At 50.1% G+C, this 22,235-nt stretch overlaps 1 protein-coding gene across 1 annotated transcript in view; it reads right to left on the minus strand.

Annotated features, from left to right (window-relative positions):
• Positions 1–291: 291 nt before the first annotated feature.
• Positions 292–22,235, minus strand: part of LOC140409442 (disintegrin and metalloproteinase domain-containing protein 12-like) — a 995,079-nt gene continuing 973,135 nt past the window's right edge. Inside the window, exons 18-19 of the mRNA XM_072497875.1 lie at positions 17,459–17,528; positions 292–630 (exon numbers count right to left, since the gene is read on the minus strand). Of these exons, the coding sequence (XP_072353976.1) occupies positions 17,471–17,528 (58 nt within the window). The 3' untranslated portion in view covers positions 292–630; positions 17,459–17,470. The remainder of the gene's footprint in view (positions 631–17,458; positions 17,529–22,235) is intronic.

A 22,235-nucleotide genomic window follows, 5' to 3' on the forward strand; every position in this document is an offset into this window, starting at 1 on the left:
TTCAAATGATCATTGGATAGACATATGGACGATAAGGGAAGAGTGTAGATGGGCTTTAGAGTGGTTTCACAGGTCGGCGCAACATCGAGGGCCGAAGGGCCTGTCCTGCGCTGTAATGTTCTATGTTCTATGTCTGCATCGACTCTCACAAATTCCTACAGATGTGCGATGGGGGCATCCTATCTGGCTGCATCACAGCCACGGTCCCTTGGCTGCAGAAAAATACTTTTCACTGTCACACGTGACAATAAATATCAATCAAATATCAAGCAATCAATCAATCCTGCTTTTATTTTCCCTGTTTTAATGTCAAACAGCACGTTGTTGCTGAACAAATAACTAAATTAGAAAAATAATCAGGCATTTGACAACAAGAAGTGAAATAAATATTCTGCATATAACACCCAAATCATTTGACTGTCTTTGTTAACCTCACTATGAATGATTGTTTCAGTGAGAGATTGGACGCTTCATTCTGGTTAAACAGTATTTCACTCATTGAAATCTCTCTGATCGGCACCTGTCCCAGTCGAGGGTTTGAACACGGAACTGAGATGTGATTACAATGGGTACATTTGGTAATTTTCTACAATTGATAAGATGTTGGAGTTCGCTGCTCGATGTCTGAATCTGTGGAGCGAAGGAAAAGTGTGATTAAATGTTGAATGATTCACTTCTTTTTAAATAAATTTAGAGTACCCAATTATCATATTTATTTTTCCAATTAAGGGGAATTCAGCGCGGCCAATCCACCTGACCTGCACATCTTTGGGTTGTGGGGGCGAAACCCACGCAGACACGGGGAGAATGTGCAAACTCCACACGGACAGTGACCCAGAGCCGGGATTCGAACCCGGGTCCTCAGCGCCATAGTCCCAGTGCTAACCACTGTGCCACCATGCTGCCCTCACCACACATATTTAATATTATAGGAGACTAGATTCCCTACAGTGCAGAAGGAGGCCATTCAGCCCATTGACTCTGCAGTTACCCTCTGAAAGAGCACCCTATCAAGGCCCATGCCCCCACTCCAAACCTGTAACCCAGTAACCCCACCTTTTGGACACTGAGGGACAATTTAGCATGGCCACTCCACCTAACCTGCACATCTGTGAGCTGTGGGAGGAAACCGAGCACCTGGAGGAAACCCACGCAGACACGGGGAGAAAGTACAAACTCCAAACAGACAGTTACTGAAGGCTGGGATTGAACTTGCATCACTGGCGCTGTGAGGTAGCAGTGCTAACCACTGTGCTTCGGAGCTGCCCCAATATGTTTGATAAAGGTGTTGTACCGGAGGACAAGTAGGAAAGAATAAATCCACGGAATAAGCCACCAGTTATCTTTTTAAAAAAATTTAGAGCACCCAATTTTTTTTCCAATTAAGGGGAATTCAGCGCGGCCAATCCACCCACCCTGCACATCTTCAGGTTGTGGGGGTGAAACCCACGTAAACACAGAGAGAATGTACAAACTCCACACGGACAGTGACCCAGGGCCGGGATCGAACCTGGAACCTCGGCGCCGTGAGGCAGCAAAGAACAAAGAACAAAGAAAAATTACAGCACAGGAACAGGCCCTTCGGCCCTCCCAGCCTGCGCCGATCCAGATCCTCTATCTAAAACTGTCGCCTATTTTCTAAGGATCTGTATCCCTCTGTTCCCCGCCCATTCATGTATCTGTCTAGATACATCTTAAATGATGCTATCGTGCCCGCCTCTACCACCTCAGCCGGCAATGCGTTCCAGGCACCCACCATCCTCTGCGTAAAGAACTTTCCACGCATATCTCCCTGAAACGTTTCCCCTCTCACTTTGAACTCGTGACCCCTAGTAATTGAGTCTCCCGCTCTGGGGAAAAAGCTTCTTGCTATCCACCCTGTCTATACCTCTCATGATATTGTAGACCTCAATGAGGTTCCTCAATGAGGTTAGCAGTACTAACCACTGTGCCACCGTGCTGCCCCTGTCACCAGTTACTTTAACACTAGTCTATAAGACCATAAGATATAGCAGCAGAATTAGGCCACTCGGCCCATCGAGTCTGCTCCGCCATTCAATCATGGCTGATATATTCTCATCCCCATTCTCCTGCCTTCTCCCCATAACCCCTGATCCCCTTATTAATCAAGAACCTATCTATCTCTGTCTTAAAGACACTCAGTGAATTGGCCTCCACAGCCTTCTGCGGCAAAGAGTTCCACAGATTCACCACCCTCTGGCTGAAGAAATTCCTCCTAATAATAATAATAATAATCACTTATTGTCACAAGTCGGCTTCAATGAAGTTACTGTGAAAAGCCCCTAGTCGCCACATTCCGGCGCCTGTTCGGGGAGGCTGGTACAGGAACTGAACTCACGCTGCTGCCTTGTTCTGCATTACAAGCCAGCTGTTTAGCCCACTGTGCTAAACCAACCCCTCATCTCTGTTTTAAACGATCGTCCCTTCAGTCTGAGGCTGTGCCCCCGGGTTCTAGCTTGTCTTACGTGGAAACACCCTCTCCACATCCTCTCTATCTAGGCCTCTCAGCTTTCTGTAAGTTTCAGTGAGATCCCCCCCTCATCCTTCTAAACTCCATCCAGTCCAGACCCAGAGCCCTCTATCGCCCCTCATATGACAAATCTTACATTCCGGGGACCATTCTTCTGAACCTCCTCTGGACCCTCACAGGAAATATAATGAAATGTTTAGCAAAGAGGGAATAGAACATCAAGAAATGAGAACGATAATAATGAATATCAAACATGGATTTTAAATGAGAAAATCTTGCATGACCAACAATATTGATATTTTTGAGGATGTAACAGAGAAGGTAGACTAAAGTGCTGTGGCAAATGTAATATAGCTAGAATTACAAAAGACCCTTACAAGATGCTCCAGAATAATTAGTGAACAAGATCAGAAAATGTGGAGTCGGGACAAGTGTCAGAAAAAGGGCATCTGTCAAATGGCAGAAGGTGGAATTGGTTTCCATAAGACTTAGTGTTGGGATCCCTGCTATTCACTGTTTCCTTCAGCAATTTGGACTTTGGAATAAAAAAACAATTTCTCAATTTGCAGATGATGCCAAGTTTGGATGTGGGGGTAAAGTGAATATCACGGAGAACATGTTGCAGCTGTACAGAACTCTGGTCCGGCCGCATTTGGAGTATTGCGTACAGTTCTGGTCACCGCATTATAGGAAGGACGTGGAGGCTTTGGAGCGGTTGCAGAGGAGATTTACCAGGATGTTGCCTGGTATGGAGGGAAAATCTTATGAGGAAAGGCTGATGGACTTGAGGTTGTTTTCGTTGGAGAGAAGAAGGTTAAGAGGAGACTTAATAGAGGCATACAAAATGATCAGGGGGTTGGATAGGGTGGACAGTGAGAGCCTTCTCCCGCGGATGGATATGGCTGGCACGAGGGGACATAACTTTAAACTGAGGGGTAATAGATATAGGACAGAGGTCAGAGGTAGGTTCTTTACGCAAAGAGTAGTGAGGCCGTGGAATGCCCTACCTGCTACAGTAGTGAACTCGCCAATATTGAGGGCATTTAAAAGTTTATTGGATAAACATATGGATGATAATGGCATAGTGTAGGTTAGATGGCTTTTGTTTCGGTGCAACATCGTGGGCCGAAGGGCCTGTACTGCGCTGTATTGTTCTATGTTCTATGTAACAGAATGGCCAAATATTATCAAATGAAGTTCAACACAGATAAATGTGAGGTGGTATATTTTGGGTGACACTTATTGCCTGAAAGGTGCAAGTCTAGCTGGGGGTCCTGGGGTACAAATTCATCATTCACCACGTGTTATCCCACAGGGTTTGAAGGCTGTGGCAATCAAACCAAGCCCCTCAGCTAAACCTGAATTGAACCTTGGTTCGAGCTCACATGCAATTCTGATGGAAGCCAGGGAGAGGGAGCAGAGGAGATTTACAAGGATGAGAGCAGAAATGCCCGTACATTTCAGAAAGCATTGAATGGCTCACTCCCTTTTGTTTGAAAAAGAAGGCTGAGGGGTGACCTCATAGAGGAAAAGCAAGATCCCGACACTGACCCCTTCGTCCAGCCCCCAAAACAATTCCTAACCACTACCCTTTGTTCCCGGTCACTCAGTCACTTTCACATTTGATGTGTTGGGTGTTCTGGATCACATACAGGTCACCAACACTTGAAGTACAAAGAACAAAAGAACAAAGAAATGTACAGCACAGGAACAGGCCCTTCGGCCCTCCAAGCCCGTGCCGACCATACTGCCCGACTAAACTACAATCTCCTACACTTCCTGGGTCCGTATCCCTCTATTCCCATCCTATTCATATATTTGTCAAGATGCCCCTTAAATGTCACTATCGTCCCTGCTTCCACCACCTCCTCCGGTAGCGAGTTCCAGGCACCCACTACCCTCTGTGTAAAACACTTGCCTCGTACATCTACTCTAAACCTTGCCCCTCTCACCTTAAACCTCTGCCCCCTAGTAATTGACCCCTCTACCCTGGGGAAAAGCCTCTGACTATCCACTCTGTCTATGCCCCTCATAATTTTGTATACCTCTATCAGGTCGCCCCTCAACCTCCTTCGTTCCAGTGAGAACAAACCGAGTTTATTCAATCGCTCCTCATAGCTTATGCCCTCCATACCAGGCAACATTCTGGTAAATCTCTTCTGCACCCTCTCTAAAGCCTCCACATCCTTCTGGTAGTGTGGCGACCAGAATTGAACACTATACTCCAAGTGTGGCCTAACTAAGGTTCTATACAGCTGCAACATGACTTGCCAATTCTTATACTCAATGCCCCGGCCAATGAAGGCAAGCATGCCGTATGCCTTCTTGACTACCTTCTCCACCTGTGTTGCCCCTTTCAATGACCTGTGGACCTGTATTCCTAGATCTCTTTGACTTTCAATACTCTTGAGGGTTCTACCATTCACTGTATATTCCCTACCTGCATTAGCCCTTCCAAAATGCATTACCTCACATTTGTCCGGATTAAACTCCATCTGCCATCTCTCCGCCCAAGTCACCAGACAATCTAAATCCTGCTGTATCCTCAGACAGTCCTCATCGCTATCCGCAATTCCACCAACCTTTGTGTCGCCTGCAAACTTACTAATCAGACCAGTTACATTTTCCTCCAAATCATTTATATATACTACAAACAGCAAAGGTCCCAACACTGATCCCTGTGGAACACCACTGGTCACAGCCCTCCAATTAGAAAAGCATCCCTCCATTGCTACCCTCTGCCTTCTATGGCCTAGCCAGTTCTGTATCCACCTTGCCAGTTCACCCCTGATCCCGTGTGACTTCACCTTTTGTACTAGTCTACCATGAGGGACCTTGTCAAAGGCCTTACTGAAGTCCATATAGACAACATCTACTGCCCTACCTGCATCAATCATCTTAGTGACCTCCTCGAAAAACTCTATCAAGTTAGTGAGACACGACCTCCCCTTCACAAAACCGTGCTGCCTCTCACTAATACGTCCATTTGCTTCCAAATAGGAGTAGATCCTGTCTCGAAGAATTCTCTCCAGTAATTTCCCTACCACTGAAGTAAGGCTCACCGGCCTGTAGTTCCCGGGATTATCCTTGCTACCCTTCTTAAACAGAAAGTGCAACACTATTTTATTAAAAGGTTAACTATTTAAACATACTTGAACTGTGGGTAAATACAATATTAGCTTTAACTAAAGACCTTTGCCTTGTCCTAACCAGTCAATGCACTCAGCACATGGTGAATGTCTGTGTTGCAGGCTGTGAGCTCTGTGCTCCGAGCTGGCTGCTACTAGAATGAGCGGGAACTCTGATGCCTCCTGTCTTTATAGTGCGTGCGCTCTCGCTGGTGATTGGTTACGGTGTTGTGTGTGTTGATTGGTCCCACTGTGTGTCCAGCAGTGTGTGTGTCTGCACCATGATATACTGGTGTATATTATGACATCTCCCCTTTTATATAAAAAAATGTACCTGCGTGACAATAAATAGTGTGTGGTGTGTGTTCCTGACTGCGTGTGTGCAAACTCTTTACAGGATTATGTACATAAAACTAAGCTATTTACATGGGAAGGTGCCTAGTGCAGAAAAACAGTGTGTCACACAAATAACGAGATGAACACTATATACAAACCACTTGAACAATTAAACGGAAGAACAGAACAGACCAGAGAGTCCATTAGTGCAAAGTTCACAAATTAATTCTGAAACTGAAACTGAAACTGAAAATCGCTTATTGTCACAAGTAGGCTTCAAATGAAGTTAAAAAGCCCCGAGTCGCCACATTCCGGCACCTGTTCGGGGAGGCTGTTACGGGAATTGAAACGTGCTGCTGGCCTGCCTTGGTCTGTTTTCAAAGCCAGCAATTTAGCCCAGTGAGCTAAACAGCCCCTCTGAGGTGGGCGACGAATTCTGGTTGACCGCCTCAAGGGTGGTCAGGAGCCACCGGCTGAGGAGCGGGCTGGACTGCGTCAGAGTGAGGAGGATGCAGAGTGACCGGAATCTCTGCATATTCCAGGGCAGGGCCAACAAGAGGGCGAGGCAATGGTGGAGGATCATGTAGCGAGCGTGGAACGAGACGAAGGGCACGTCGATTGTGGCGCAGAATACAGCCATCCGGTAGACGAACCAGGAACGAGCGGGGGGCCACCTGCCGAAGAACCACAGCGGTTGCAGACCAGCCACCATCCGGAAGATGGACGCGGACGTTGTCGTCTGGAGCCAGAGCAGGGAGATCAGCTGCACGGGAGTCATGAGCCGCCTTGTGCTGTGCACCAGACAGCTGCATCCGTCGAAGGACCGGAACGTGGTTGAGGTCTGGGACGTGAATGGACGGCACCGTGATCCTCAGGGTGCGGCCCATGAGCAGCTGGGCTGGAGACAGGCCCGTGGAGAGTGGGGCCGAACGATAGGCCAGCAGGGCGAGGTAGAAGTCGGATCCAGCATCGGCAGCCTTGCAGAGGAGCCGTTTGACGATGTGGACGCCCTTCCCCGCTTTGCCGTTGGATTGGGGGTACAGGGGACTGGATGTCACATGCACAAAGTTGTACCCCCTGGCAAAGTTGGGCCATTCCTGGCTTGCAAAGCAGGGGCCATTGTCCGACATCACAGTGAGTGGGATGCCGTGACGAGCAAAGGTCTCCTTGCAGGCACGGATGACCGCCGATGATGCGATGCCGTGCAGGCGTACCACCTCCGGGTAGTTTGAAAAATAGTCTACAATCAGAATATAGTCCCTGCCGAGCGCATGGAACAGGTCAACGCCGACCTTAGACCAAGGGGACGTGACCAACTCATGGGGCTGTAGGTCTCACGTGGTTGGGACGGCTGGAACCGCTGACAAGTGGGGCAGTTGAGCACTGTGTTGGCGATGTCCTCATTGATGCCGGGCCAGTACACTGCCTCTCGGGCCCTCCGTCGGCACTTCTCCACGCCAAGATGGCCCTCGTGTAGCTGTTCCAAAACGAGCTGGCGCATGCTGTGCGGGATCACGATGCGGTCCAGCTTCAGGAGAACATCATCGACTACCGCCAGATCGCCTCTGATGTTGTAGAACTGCGGGCATTGGCCCTTGAGCCACCCGTCCGTCATGTGGCGCGTGACACGCTGTAGCAAGGGGTCAGCCGCCGTCTTGCGGCGAATTTGGACGAGGCGTTCATCCGTGGCCGGTAGATTGGAGGCCATGAAGGCCACATGGGCGTCAACCGCTGGGTCACACGGAGTGTTGACTGACCTGGAGAGAGCGTCAGCAATGATGAGGTCTTTGCCTGGGTTGTATACCAGCTGGAAGTCGTATCGCCGGAGCTTGAGAAGAATACGCTGGAGGCGAGGCGTCATGTCGTTCAAGTCTTTCTGTATTATATTGACCAACGGGCGATGGTCGGTCTCGACGGTGAATTGGGGAAGGCCTTACACAGAATCATGAAACTTGACGACCAGTCAAAAGGCCCAGGCACTCCTTTTCTATCTGCGCGCAGCGCTGTTCCGTGGGGGTCATGGCATGTGACGCATGTGCAACGGGGGCCCACGATGAGGCCTCATCACGTTGCAGGAGCACTGCCCCAATGCCGGATTGACTGGCATCGGTCAAAATTTTTGTCTCTTTCGCTGGATCAAAAAAGGCCAATACCGGGGCCGTGGTCAGTTTGGTTTCCGTTCTCTCCATTCACGCTCGTGGGCAGGAAGCCATTGGAAGTCTGTCGTCTTCCTGACCAGGTTCCTGAGAGCCGTGGTATGGGAGGCGAGGTTGGGGATGAACTACCCTCGGCAGCCACCTTGTCCGCATCCGGCCGCACACCCAACCGGGAGATGTGGTCCCCGAGGAACTTGAGTTCCGTCTGGCTGAAGGAGCATTTGGCTCTGTGAGGCGTAGGCCCTGCTCACGTATGCGTTTGAACACACCCTGGAGGCGACTGACATGCTCCTGCCGGGTGGTGGACCAAATGATTATGTCGTCGACATAGACACGAACACCTTCATTGCCTTCCATCGTTTGTTCCATGATCCTGTGGAACACTTCTGACGCCGATATGATTCCAAACGGCATCCTGTTGTAACAATATCTGTCAAAAGGGGCAGCACGGTAGCATTGTGGATAGCACAATTGCTTCACAGCTCCAGGGTCCCAGGTTCGATTCCGGCTTGGGTCACTGTCAGTGCGGAGTCTGCACATCCTTCCCGTGTCTGCGTGGGTTTCCTCCGGGTGCTCCGGTTTCCTCCCACAGTCCAAAGATGTGCAGGTTAGGTGGATTGGCCATGATAAATTGCCCTTAGTGTCCAAAATTGCCCTTAGTGTTGGGTGGGGTTACTGGGTTATGGGGATAGGGTGGCGGTGTTGACCTTGGGTGGGGTGCTCTTTCCAAGAGCCGGTGCAGACTCGATGGGCCGAATGGCCTCCTTCTGCACTGTAAATTCTATGAAATTCTATGAAAAGGGGTGTTAAAGGTACATAGTTTCCTGCTGGACCTGTCTAGTTGAATTTGCCAGAATCCTTTCGAGGCGTCAAGTTTGGTGAAGAGCTTGGCGCGAGCCATCTCGCATGTGATCTCTTTGCGCTTGGGAATTGGATAATGCTCCCTCATTATGTTGCGATTCAGATCCTTTGGATCAATGCAGACTCTGAGCTCGCCGGAAGGCTTTTTTACGCCCACCATGGAACTGACCCAGTCGGTTGGTTCCGTAACTCTGGAGATCACTCCTTGGTCTTGGAGGTCCTGCAGCTGCTGCTTGAGGCGGTCCTGAGGGGTTCTGGGACTCTGCGAGGTGCGTGCACCACAGGCTTCGAAGACTTCGCGGTGCTGGTCGATGATGGCGTTGAGTTGCGCCCTGATGTCAGCATCCTGGAAGGCAGACGTGTCATCAGGAGAGAGAGAGTGAACTCTTTGAACGAGGTTCAGCAGCTTGCACGCCTGCGCGCCAAGCAGAGAGTCCTTCGAGGAGCCCGCGATGTCGAAAGAAAAGGTGGCTTTCCGTGACTTGTGCGTCACTTCAAGTTGGCACGAGCCGGTATCAGGAATGATGTTGCCATTGTAGTCCAATAGCTGGCAGGCCGATGGAAGAATGGCTGGTTTGACACAAAGGCTTTGGAAAGAAGACCACGCCATGAGATTGGCGGAGGGACCAGTGTCCAGGCGGAATCGTATTTGGGACCGGTTGACCGTCAGGGTGGCACACCACTCATCGTCTGGATCGATGCTGTATACCGACAGCGGCTGGTGTCTTTGCTTCGGGGACAGCCTGTTTTTATCACGACACCGACTCGAAAAGGCGCCTTCGGGTCCTCGGTGTCACTGCTGTGTGGGAGGTCGAAATCGGACTCATTGACCGTGGGTTGAATTGCCCGAACATTCCTGCGAGGCTGGCTGAAGCGATATGAGTTGGCAGGCTGAGCTGCTCGACAGCAGGCAGCATAGTGGCCAAGTCTGCCACAGCGTAGGCACTGTCGCGATTTTGCAGGACATTGCCGCTTTAAATGGGCGGAGCCACAGTTGCCGCACGTCGTGACGTGTAATTGATAATATGGAAAGATGTGTCATTTGAAACATGGAAGTCTGGCAATATCTGGTCTGAGAGAAACATGAGAGGATACAGGGCAAGATCCCACAAAGGGTTAACAGCAGCTGCCAGGGAAGGATTGTAAAATGCAGATAGCCTTGGTCAAGCAAGCTTAGCAAACAAGACAAACAGGATTTTGAATGAAGCCAAAAACAATGGCTCACACCTTCATTGAAAGTAACTAACTTAGTAAGGATCTGTAAAAGAAAGGATGAGGTTCTAGGTGTGAAAATTTGCTAATACCAGGTTTATCAGTCTACGAGAAACATAACATCAAAGCCAAAATCAACGTCAAAATTGAGCTGAGGACACAATTGGAAAATAAAACTATAGAAATGACACAAAGGCTTTACAGGATGTCTCCGAACGGGTAGAGGGAATCCTGAAGGGGGAGGGCAAACAGGCAGAGGTCGTTGTACATATTGGTACTAACGACATAGGCAGGAAGGGGCATGAGGTCCTGCAGCAGGAGTTCAGGGAGCTAGGCAGAAAGTTAAAAGACAGGACCTCGAGGGTTGTAATCTCGGGATTACTCCCTGTGCCACGTGCCAGTGAGGCTAGAAATAGGAAGATAGAGCAGACAAACACGTGGCTAAACAGCTGGTGTAGGAGGGAGGGTTTCTGTTATCTGGACCACTGGGAGCTCTTCCGGGGCAGGTGTGACCTGTATAAGATGGACGGGTTGCATCTAAACCGGAGAGGCATAAATATCCTGGCCGCGAGGTTTGCTAGTGTCACACGGGAGGGTTTAAACTAGTATGGCAGGGGGGTGGGCACGGGAGCAATAGGTCAGAAGGTGAGAGCATTGAGGGAGAACTAGGGAATAGGGACAGTGTGGCTCTGAGGCAGCGCAGACTGGGAGAAGTTGCTGAACACAGCGGGTCTGGTGGCCTGAAGTGCATATGTTTTAATGCAAGGAGCATTACGGGTAAGGCAGATGAACTTAGAGCTTGGATTACTACTTGGAACTATGATGTTGTTGCCATTACAGAGACCTGGTTGAGGGAAGGGCAGGATTGGCAGCTAAACGTTCCAGGATTTAGATGTTTCAGGCGGGATAGAGGGGGATGTAAAAGGGGAGGCGGAGTTGCGCTACTTGTTCAGGAGAGTATCACAGCTATACAGCGAGAGGACACCTCAGAGGGCAGTGAGGCTATATGGGTAGAGATCAGGAATAAGAAGGGTGCAGTCACAATGTTGGGGGTATACTACAGGCCTCCCAACAGCCAGCGGGAGATAGAGGAGCAGATAGGTAGACAGATTTTGGAAAAGAGTAAAAACAACAGGGTTGTGGTGATGGGAGACTTCAACTTCCCCAATATTGACTGGGACTCACTTAGTGCCAGGGGCTTAGACGGGGCAGAGTTTGTAAGGAGCATCCAGGAGGGCTTCTTAAAACAATATGTAAACAGTCCAACTAGGGGAGGGGCGGTACTGGACCTGGTATTGGGGAATGAGCCCGGCCAGGTGGTAGATGTTTCAGTAGGGGAGCATTTCGGTAACAGTGACCACAATTCAGTAAGTTTTAAAGTACTGGTGGACAAGGATAAGAGTGGTCCGAGGATGAATGTGCTAAATTGGGGGAAGGCTAATTATAACAATATTAGGCGGGAACTGAAGAACATAGATTGGGGGCGGATGTTTGAGGGCAAATCAACATCTGACATGTGGGAGGCTTTCAAGTGTCAGTTGAAAGGAATACAGGACAGGCATGTTCCTGTGAGGAAGAAAGATAAATACGGCAATTTTCGGGAACCTTGGATGACGAGTGATATTGTAGGCCTCGTCAAAAAGAAAAAGGAGGCATTTGTCAGGGCTAAAAGGCTGGGAACAGACGAAGCCTGTGTGGCATATAAGGAAAGTAGGAAGGAACTTAAGCAAGGAGTCAGGAGGGCTAGAAGGGGTCATGAAAAGGCATTGGCAAATAGGGTTAAGGAAAATCCCAAGGCTTTTTACACTTACATAAAAAGTAAGAGGGTAGCCAGGGAAAGGGTTGGCCCACTGAAGGATAGGCAAGGGAATCTATGTGTGGAGCCAGAGGAAATGGGCGAGGTACTAAATGAATACTTTGCATCAGTATTCACCAAAGAGAAGGAATTGGTAGATGTTGAGTCTGGAGAAGGGGGTGTAGATAGCCTGGGTCACATTGTGATCCAAAAAGACGAGGTGTTGGGTGTCTTAAAAAATATTAAGGTAGATAAGTCCCCAGGGCCGGATGGGATCTACCCCAGAATACTGAAGGAGGCTGGAGAGGAAATTGCTGAGGCCTTGACAGAAATCTTTGGATCCTCGCTGTCTTCAGGGGATGTCCCGGAGGACTGGAGAATAGCCAATGTTGTTCCTCTGTTTAAGAAGGGTGGCAGGGATAATCCCGGGAACTACAGGCCGGTGAGCCTTACTTCAGTGGTAGGGAAATTACTGGAGAGAATTCTTCGAGACAGGATCTACTCCCATTTGGAAGCAAATGGACGTATTAGTGAGAGGCAGCACGGTTTTGTGAAGGGGAGGTCGTGTCTCACTAACTTGATAGAGTTTTTCGAGGAGGTCACTAAGATGATTGATGCAGGTAGGGCAGTAGATGTTGTCTATATGGACTTCAGTAAGGCCTTTGACAAGGTCCCTCATGGTAGACTGGTACAAAAGGTGAAGTCACACGGGATCAGGGGTGAACTGGCAAGGTGGATACAGAACTGGCTAGGCCATAGAAGGCAGAGGGTAGCAATGGAGGGATGCTTTTCTAATTGGAGGGCTGTGACCAGTGGTGTTCCACAGGGATCAGTGCTGGGACCTTTGCTCTTTGTAGTATATATAAATGATTTGGAGGAAAATGTAACTGGTCTGATTAGTAAGTTTGCAGACGACACAAAGGTTGGTGGAATTGCGGATAGCGATGAGGACTGTCTGAGGATACAGCAGGATTTAGATTGTCTGGAGACTTGGGCGGAGAGATGGCAGATGGAGTTTAACCTGGACAAATGTGAGGTAATGCATTTTGGAAGGGCTAATGCAGGTAGGGAATATACAGTGAATGGTAGAACCCTCAAGAGTATTGAAAGTCAAAGAGATCTAGGAGTACAGGTCCACAGATCACTGAAAGGGGCTACACAGGTGGAGAAGGTAGTCAAGAAGGCATACGGCATGCTTGCCTTCATTGGCCGGGGCATTGAGTATAAGAATTGGCAAGTCATGTTGCAGCTGTATAGAACCTTAGTTAGGCCACACTTGGAGTATAGTGTTCAATTCTGGTCGCCACACTACCAGAAGGATGTGGAGGCTTTAGAGAGGGTGCAGAAGAGATTTACCAGAATGTTGCCTGGTATGGAGGGCATAAGCTATGAGGAGCGATTGAATAAACTCGGTTTGTTCTCACTGGAACGAAGGAGGTTGAGGGGCGACCTGATAGAGGTATACAAAATTATGAGGGGCATAGACAGAGTGGATAGTCAGAGGCTTTTCCCCAGGGTAGAGGGGTCAATTACTAGGGGGCATAGGTTTAAGGTGAGAGGGGCAAAGTTTAGAGTAGATGTACGAGGCAAGTTTTTTACGCAGAGGGTAGTGGGTGCCTGGAACTCACTACCGGAGGAGGTAGTGGAGGCAGGGACGATAGGGACATTTAAGGGGCATCTTGACAAATATATGAATAGGATGGGAATAGAAGGATACGGACCCAGGAAGTGTAGAAGATTGTAGTTTAGTCGGGCAGTATGGTCGGCACGGGCTTGGAGGGCCGAAGGGCCTGTTCCTGTGCTGTACATTTCTTTGTTCTTTGTTTGTTCTTTGACAGGAATTAAAAGTAACACCTATTGAAACCAAAGCATTTTTAACACCACAAAGGACACAATGTAATCAGATCTATGAGATGAAGTCATGTCAAAATGAATACTTTGTTGGATTAGACTGTTTAGATCAAAGTTCCTTTTTACAATCAAAGAAAATAAGAGTTACTTTACAATAACATCAAAAAACGTAATTGTTAGAAAGCAAATATAAACCGAGACCAGAGCAGGAACTATTCAGAACCAGAACAAGAACCAGAGCTCAGAGGGAGAGAGAGAGAAGCAGAGAAGGAACAAGCAGCTAGACACAGATTACAGTCAGCTCGGTCATGGGAAATGGACAGGGCAGAGCAGCCGAGCTAAAATAGCTGATACATCTAAAGAAGACCAGACTTTAAAGAAGATTGATTGTCAAGTTGGGCCTGACGGTCCCTTCAACCAACCAGAAGGATCCAGAAGCAAGATCTTTTTACTTTTCTGTAAAGACAGTGATTGCATCTTTTAAAAAGAAAAAAATATATAATAATAAAATAACTTAAAAGTTTTAACCTGAAACAGTGGTTATTCCAAAGTCTACTTTACTTACTTAGCAATGTGGGACCCAGGATCGATGCTACTAAGTGGTAAGTAGATGGAATCTTCGGTGAAGGTATGGGTTATACCGGGGGATAACTTGAAAATATAGTTTGACCTCAATAGCACCCACTGAAGCTTGCGTCGGAGTCGGGGAGTGAGAATCCCTGATCACCATTTAGAATGGCGGCCCTTTTTGGTATAGTGGGACTTCTAAGAATAGTGGGACGTCAGCACGTTCGCTGCGCCACCGCACATGCATGGTGCGGTCGTGCGTGGTGCGCGCCTGCGCATTACATTCCTCCACGATGCCGTCCCCTCGTTTGGTGCGTACAAGCGCAGGAGTCCACAAAATGGCCGCCCTCATCCAGGCTGAGGCCCTGGAGGTGCTCAATCACTTGGACCCGTTCCGCATCGTGGGGACCTTGGCGCCGTTTCAGCCGCTTGTATGTGGGAGCACCGACTGGTGGCTTTTTATTTTTTAAAAAAATATATATTTATTAAAGTTTTTTAACAAAACAAAACAATTTTTTCCCCTTACAAACAATAAACCCCCCCCCCCCCCCCGTAACAAAATAACACACAATCGCCCTGAGCAAGATATATACATGGTAAGATGATATATTTACATAGCTTTATGCACTGGCTCGCGCCCATTCGTGCCAGTTTCCCCCACCCTCCATGTTATCCCCCGCTCATCCGTCCCCTCAAGCAATCTCTCGTTCTGGTGGCATTTTCATGGAGGACACAGGTCTTGATGGCGGTCGCTAGGGTGAGCTGCTTTACTTTGAGGAGCTGCTGACGTAGGGGGTCCGACTGAACACCAAAAACGATCTGGTCGCGTATCATGGAGTCGGAGGTGGGCCCGTAGCTGCAAGACTGCGCAAGGATGCGGAGGTGCGTGAGAAAGGATTGGAAAGGTTCATCCTTACCCTGCAAACGCTGCTAGGACACGTAGCGTTTGAAACTTTCATTCACCTCTACGCTGCAGTGAATGTCAAACTTGAGGAGAACCGTCTTGAACTTGGTCTTATCTTCGTCATCTGCAAAGGCGAGAGAGTTGAAAATGTGGATGGTATGGTCCCCGGCCGTGGAGAGGAGAAGAGCAATCGTTCTGGTGTCCGAGGCGCCCTCCCTGTCCGTGGCTTCGAGGAACAGCTGGAAGCGCTGTTTGGAAATCTTCCAGTTGGCCCCGAGGTAGCCGCCGATGCGGAGCGGCGGCGACGGGCTGATGTTGTCCAGGTTGCAGGATGACGGAATGCTGGCGGAAGGCAGATCACTTGCAGGTAGGTCTGAGGAGTGCTAGTATCCCACCACCCCTGGTATCATGATGTGTTAGGTGTTCTGGATCTCATACAGGTCACCAACACTTGAAGTAGTGCAACACTATTTTATTAAAAGGTTAACTATTTAAACATACTTGAACTGTGGGTAAATACAATATTAGCTTTAACTAAAGACCTTTGCCTTGTCCTAACTAGTCAATGCACTCAGCACATGGTGAATGTCTGTGTTGCAGGCTGTGAACTCTGTGCTCCTAGCTAGCTGCAACTCGAATGAGCGGGAACTCTCCTGTCCCCTGTCTTTATAGTGCGTGTGCTCTAACTGGTGATTGGCTGCGGTGTTGTGTATGTTGATTGGTCCCTCTGTGTGTCCATCAGTGTGTGTCTGCACCATGATATACTGGTGTATATTAAACAACATTCATGTTGCCACTATCTCTTTTATTCTACAAGCTATAACTTTGTCACCAATTTGTGGTGTGTGGTTGGATTAAGTATCTTTTGGGGATTTGTGTGCACCACATCACTACAGCACTGAGCAGGATTCCTTCAACATCACCTTCCAAAGCCCCAACCACTGCCACAAGGGAACACATGGGAACACATGGGAACACTGCCACCTGCTGGTTCTCCTCCAAACTACACAACATTTTGACTTGGAACCACATCACCGTTCCTTCCAACCTGCACTGTGTGTGGTCAAGAAGGCGAGACTGCTATTGATCAGCTGGTAAATTGGGCAGAGCAGGTGGAATTTAATCCTGATAACGGTGAGGTGATGCATTGTGGGAGGTGTAATAAAGGTGAGATATCCACAATGTAGGTCCCGAGAGAGCATTGAGGAACAAAATGACCTTGATGTACAAGTCCATGTATCCCTCAACTTGGCATCACAGGTGGGAGAAAGCACAGGGAATGCGTGCCTTCATTGTCCGGGACATAGGATATTGCAGCAGGGAGGCCTTGGTACAACTTTATAAAACATTGTGAGGGCACAGCGGGAGCAGTGTGTGCAGTTCCGGTCGCCACATTCTAGGAAGGAGGTGATTGCACTGGAGGGGGTGCAGAGGAGATTCTCCAGGATGCTGCTGGGATGGAGCGTTTCAGCGATGTGGCGAGACTGGATTAAGTGGATCTGTTTTTTCCTGGAGTAGAGGAGGCTGAGGGAGGGTCCAATAGAAGTGTACAAGATTCTGAGAGGCAGCGATAGGGCAGATCAGAAGAATGTTTTCCCCACGGCAGAGGCACAGGTTTAAGGTGAAGAGGAAGTGGTTTAGAGGGTGGTACAGATCTGGAACGGGCTGAGAGGGTGGTGCAGGAGGTAGTCTCACAACATTTAAGAAGCATTTGGATGAGCACTGAAATGGCGAAAGCACAGCAGACAATGGAGTCAGTGCTGGTAAACAGCATTAACACAGATCGGCGTTGGAGGATTGGTATCGACATGATGGGCCGAAGTGCCTGTTTCTGTGTTGTATGACTCTGTTGCTCTAGGCAGCTCTCCAGAGAAACCCACATCCCATTAATGAATAAAAAATACGGCAACAGCACTGATCTCATCAACTCTCTGTTACTGCAAACTTATTTAACCTGTTGGTTTGAATTGACCCAGCTTGCTGTATCAGATAGCACCTTGAGACTTCTATCATTGAGATTCTGCCCTCCAGAGTAAAGCTTAACTAAACTCCCTCTGCAGCACCCCCTGGTCAACCAGCAACACTTTAACCTCTGACCAGCCGGCTCTTTGACCTTTGTAACAGTGATTGGGGATTAGGAACAGTTCAGTTACTTACCTGCTCGGAAGGTCAGTCTGTACTGTTTGGGAGTGGACTCTGCAGGCTGGTGGAAGCATCAATGTCTGATCTAAATGGAACAAAGAACAAAGAAAATGACAGCACAGGAACAGGCCCTTCGGCCCTCCCAGCCTGCGCCAATCCGTATCCAGGTCCTTTATCTAAACCTGTCCCCTATTTCCCAAGGATCTACTTCCCTCTGTTCCCCGCCCGTTCATGGAAAAGAGATCACTCTGAGCTTGTTGCAGGGCTGTGTTCCGTATTTCGATGTTATGCTCCTTTTACTCCCCGGCCCTGTTTAAACTGTGATAACCTGCATGGGACAATGTTGCAGGGCTGGTTTTCCCTGGGCTTGAGGAGTATGAGCTCCCCAGCTAACCACGCGGCTGGGAACTATCTTGTATGTAAGACCGGCCAGTCGGGACCCCCCCGACACAGGGAGAGGACCTGCCGAAATAAATAATAAGAAGAATAAAAAGATGTTGTAAGGAAACAAAATCCAAATGGTGGATGGTCAGAAAATGCAAAGGTTTTGAATGAGGTAGTGCCACGCTCGTGTACAAACTGCATCTGGACTGATGTTTCATAGGACTCCATGAGCTTTGCTAAAAGTCAAGAATCTAGCGCATGTTCCAGGACCCGCTATAACCCAACCAGACACCTCGGCGGGATTTACCCCTACCCGGCGGGGCGAGGGGTCCCGGCGGGACGCAGTGGCGTGACCCACTCCAGCGACGGGCCGCCCCAAAGATGTGGAATCCTCCGCACCTTCAGGGGCTGGGCCCGCCCCGGAGTGGTTTGAGCCGACCGTGGGATAGGGGCCAGGGGGCCAGTGCCGAAGGGTCTCCACCGGCCGATCGAGTTGGCGAACGCGCGGGAGCGCCAGCGCTCGCTGGCGTCATCCCCGCGCATGCGCAGAGGGATTCACTTCCGCACCGGGAATGGTGGATGACCACAGCCTCTGGTGCAGAAGGAATAGAGTGCCCCCACGGCACAGGCCCGCCCACGATAATGGTTTGCAATATAGACTTTCCAACAGCTTTGTTGTCAAATAGAACTAATGAACAGACAAGCGGCAATTCTAATGACACCGAGTGCATTAAGAAGGTCCAAATGGACAAGGACACAACCTAATCGTCTGATTAATATTCCAACCTGTATGCTTCACCCGATGATGGTGTCTATGTATTTACATTATGTACCTTGTGTTGCCCTATTATGTATTTTCTTTTTCTTTTATTTTCATGTACTAAATGATCTGTTTGAGCTGCTCGCAGAAAAATACGTTTCACTGTACCTGGTACACGTGACAATAAACAAACCCAATGTATGTATCAAACGTCTGAAAGTATTTCAAACAATATTTTTCAAAGAAAGGGGATGTGACATAATATAGAACGTCTCGAATATAAACGGTTAATGTAATACCATAATTGACCACTATAATTGACTTAATTAAGGCATACAAGATGCTCAGAGGATTGGACAGGGTGGACAGTGAGAGCCTTTTTCCTCGGATGGTGATGTCTAGCACGAGGGGACATAGCTTTAAATTGAGGGGAGATAGATATAGGACAGATGTCAGAGGTAGGTTCTTTACTCAGAGAGTAGTAAGGGGGTGGAATGCCCTGCCTGCAACAGTAGTGGACTCACCAACACTAAGGGCATTTAAATGGTCATTGGATAGACATATGGACGATAAGGGAATAGTGTAGATGGGCTTTAGAGTGGTTTCACAGGTCGGACAACATCGAGGGCCGAAGGGCCTGTACTGCGCTGTAATGTTCTATGTTCTATATGGAGCTAGATGCAGGACAATATAAAGCACTGACTCTCAACTTCTGGGGGAGGGCTGGAGAGAGTGCAGAGTACAGTTATAGTGTGAGAGAATAGTGTTAGGAGAGTGTAGATTATTGTTTACAAAAGGAGGAAGTGGTCGATGTTTAATAAGTAGCGTAATACATGTTAGATTTATTATTGAACTCAGCTTCTGTGGTCTTTCTGAACACAAACACATCCATCGCCTCACTGACCCTCCTCACACTGACCCTCCTCACACTGACCCTCCTCACACTGACCCTCCTCACACTGCCCCTCCTCACACTGACCCTCCTCACACTGATCCTCCTCACACTGACCCTCCTGACACTGACCCTCCTCACACTGACCCTCCCCACACTGACCCTCCTCACACTGACCCTCCTCACACTGACCCTCCTCACACTGACCCTCCTCACACTGACCCTCCTCACACTGACCCTCCTCACACTGCCCCTCCTCACACTGACCCTCCTCACACTGATCCTCCTCACACTGACCCTCCTGACACTGACCCTCCTCACACTGACCCTCCTCACACTGACCCTCCTCACACTGACCCTCCTCTCACTGACCCTCCTCACACTGCCCCTCCTCACACTGACCCTCCTCACACTGACCCTCCTCACACTGACCCTCCCCACACTGACCCTCCCCACACTGACCCTCCTCACACTGACCCTCCTCACACTGCCCCTCCTCACACTGACACTCCTCACACTGACCCTCCTCACACTGACCCTCCTCCTCACACTGACCCTCCTCACACTGACCCTCCTCCTCACACTGACCCTCCTCCTCACACTGACCCTCCTCACACTGACCCTCCTCCTCACACTGACCCTCCTCACACTGACCCTCCTCACACTGACCCTCCTCCTCACACTGACCCTCCTCACACTGACCCTCCCCACACTGACCCTCCCCACACTGACCCTCCTCACACTGACCCTCCTCACACTGACCCTCCTCACACTGACCCTCCTCACACTGACCCTCCACACACTGACCCTCCCCACACTGACCCTCCTCACACTGACCCTCCTCACACTGACCCTCCTCACACTGACCCTCCTCACACTGACCCTCCCCACACTGACCCTCCACACACTGACCCTCCTCACACTGACCCTCCTCACACTGACCCTCCTCACACTGACCCTCCTCAAACTGACCCTCCACACACTGACCCTCCCCACACTGACCCTCCTCACACTGACCCTCCTCACACTGACCCTCCTCACACTGACCCTCCTCACAGTGACCCTCCTCACACTGACCCTCCCCACACTGACCCTCCTCACACTGACCCTCCTCACACTGACCCTCCTCCTCACACTGAACCTCCTCACACTGACCCTCCACACACTGACCCTCCTCACACTGACCCTCCTCCTCACACTGACCCTCCTCACACTGACCCTCCTCACACTGACCCTCCTCACACTGACCCTCCTCCTCACACTGACCCTCCTCACACTGACCCTCCTCACACTGACCCTCCCCACACTGACCCTCCCCACACTGACCCTCCTCCTCACACTGACCCTCCCCACACTGACCCTCCTCACACTGACCCTCCTCACACTGACCCTCCTCCTCACACTGACCCTCCTCCTCACACTGACCCTCCTCACACTGCCCCTCCCCACACTGACCCTCCTCACACTGACCCTCCTCACACTGACGCTCCTCACACTGACCCTCCTCACACTGACCCTCCACACACTGACCCTCCACACACTGACCCTCCTCACACTGACCCTCCTCACACTGACCCTCCTCACACTGACCCTCCTCCTCACACAGACCCTCCCCACACTGACCCTCCTCACACTGACCCTCCTCACACTGACCCTCCTCACACTGACCCTCCTCACACTGACCCTCCTCCTCACACTGACCCTCCTCACACTGACCCTCCTCACACTGACCCTCCTCACACTGACCCTCCTCACACTGACCCTCCCCACACTGACCCTCCACACACTGACCCTCCACACACTGACCCTCCTCACACTGACCCTCCTCACACTGACCCTCCTCACACTGACCCTCCTCCACACACTGACCCTCCACACACTGACCCTCCTCACACTGACCCTCCTCACACTGACCCTCCTCACACTGACCCTCCTCCTCACACTGACCCTCCTCACACTGACCCTCCTCACACTGACCCTCCTCAAACTGACCCTCCTCACACTGACCATCCCCACACTGACCCTCCTCACACTGACCCTCCTCACACTGACCCTCCTCACACTGACCCTCCTCCTCACACTGACCCTCCTCACACTGACCCTCCTCACACTGACCCTCCTCCTCACACTGACCCTCCTCACACTGACCCTCCTCACACTGACCCTCATCACACTGATCCTCCTCACACTGACCCTCCTCACACTGACCCTCCTCACACTGACCCTCCTCACACTGACCCTCCTCCTCACACTGACCCTCCTCACACTGACCCTCCTCACACTGACCCTCCTCACACTGACCCTCCTCCTCACACTGACCCTCCTCACACTGACCCTCCTCCTCACACTGACCCTCCTCCTCACACTGACCCTGCTCACACTGACCCTCCTCACACTGACCCTCCTCCTCACACTGAACCTCCTCACACTGACCCTCCTCACACTGCCCCTCCTCACACTGCACCTCCCCGCACTGACCCTCCTCACACTGACCCTCCTCACACTGACCCTCCTCCTCACACTGAACCTCCTCACACTGACCCTCCTCACACTGACCCTCCTCACACTGACCCTCCTCACACTGCCCCTCCTCACACTGACCCTCCTCCTCACACTGACCCTCCCCGCACTGACCCTCCTCACACTGACCATCCTCCTCACACTGACCCTCCTCCCCACACTGACCCTCCTCACACTGACCCTCCTCCTCACACTGACCCTCCTCACACTGACCCTCCTCACACTGACCCTCCCCA

This window comes from Scyliorhinus torazame, chromosome 3 (assembly GCF_047496885.1).
Source record: "Scyliorhinus torazame isolate Kashiwa2021f chromosome 3, sScyTor2.1, whole genome shotgun sequence".
Lineage (NCBI taxonomy): Eukaryota > Metazoa > Chordata > Chondrichthyes > Carcharhiniformes > Scyliorhinidae > Scyliorhinus > Scyliorhinus torazame.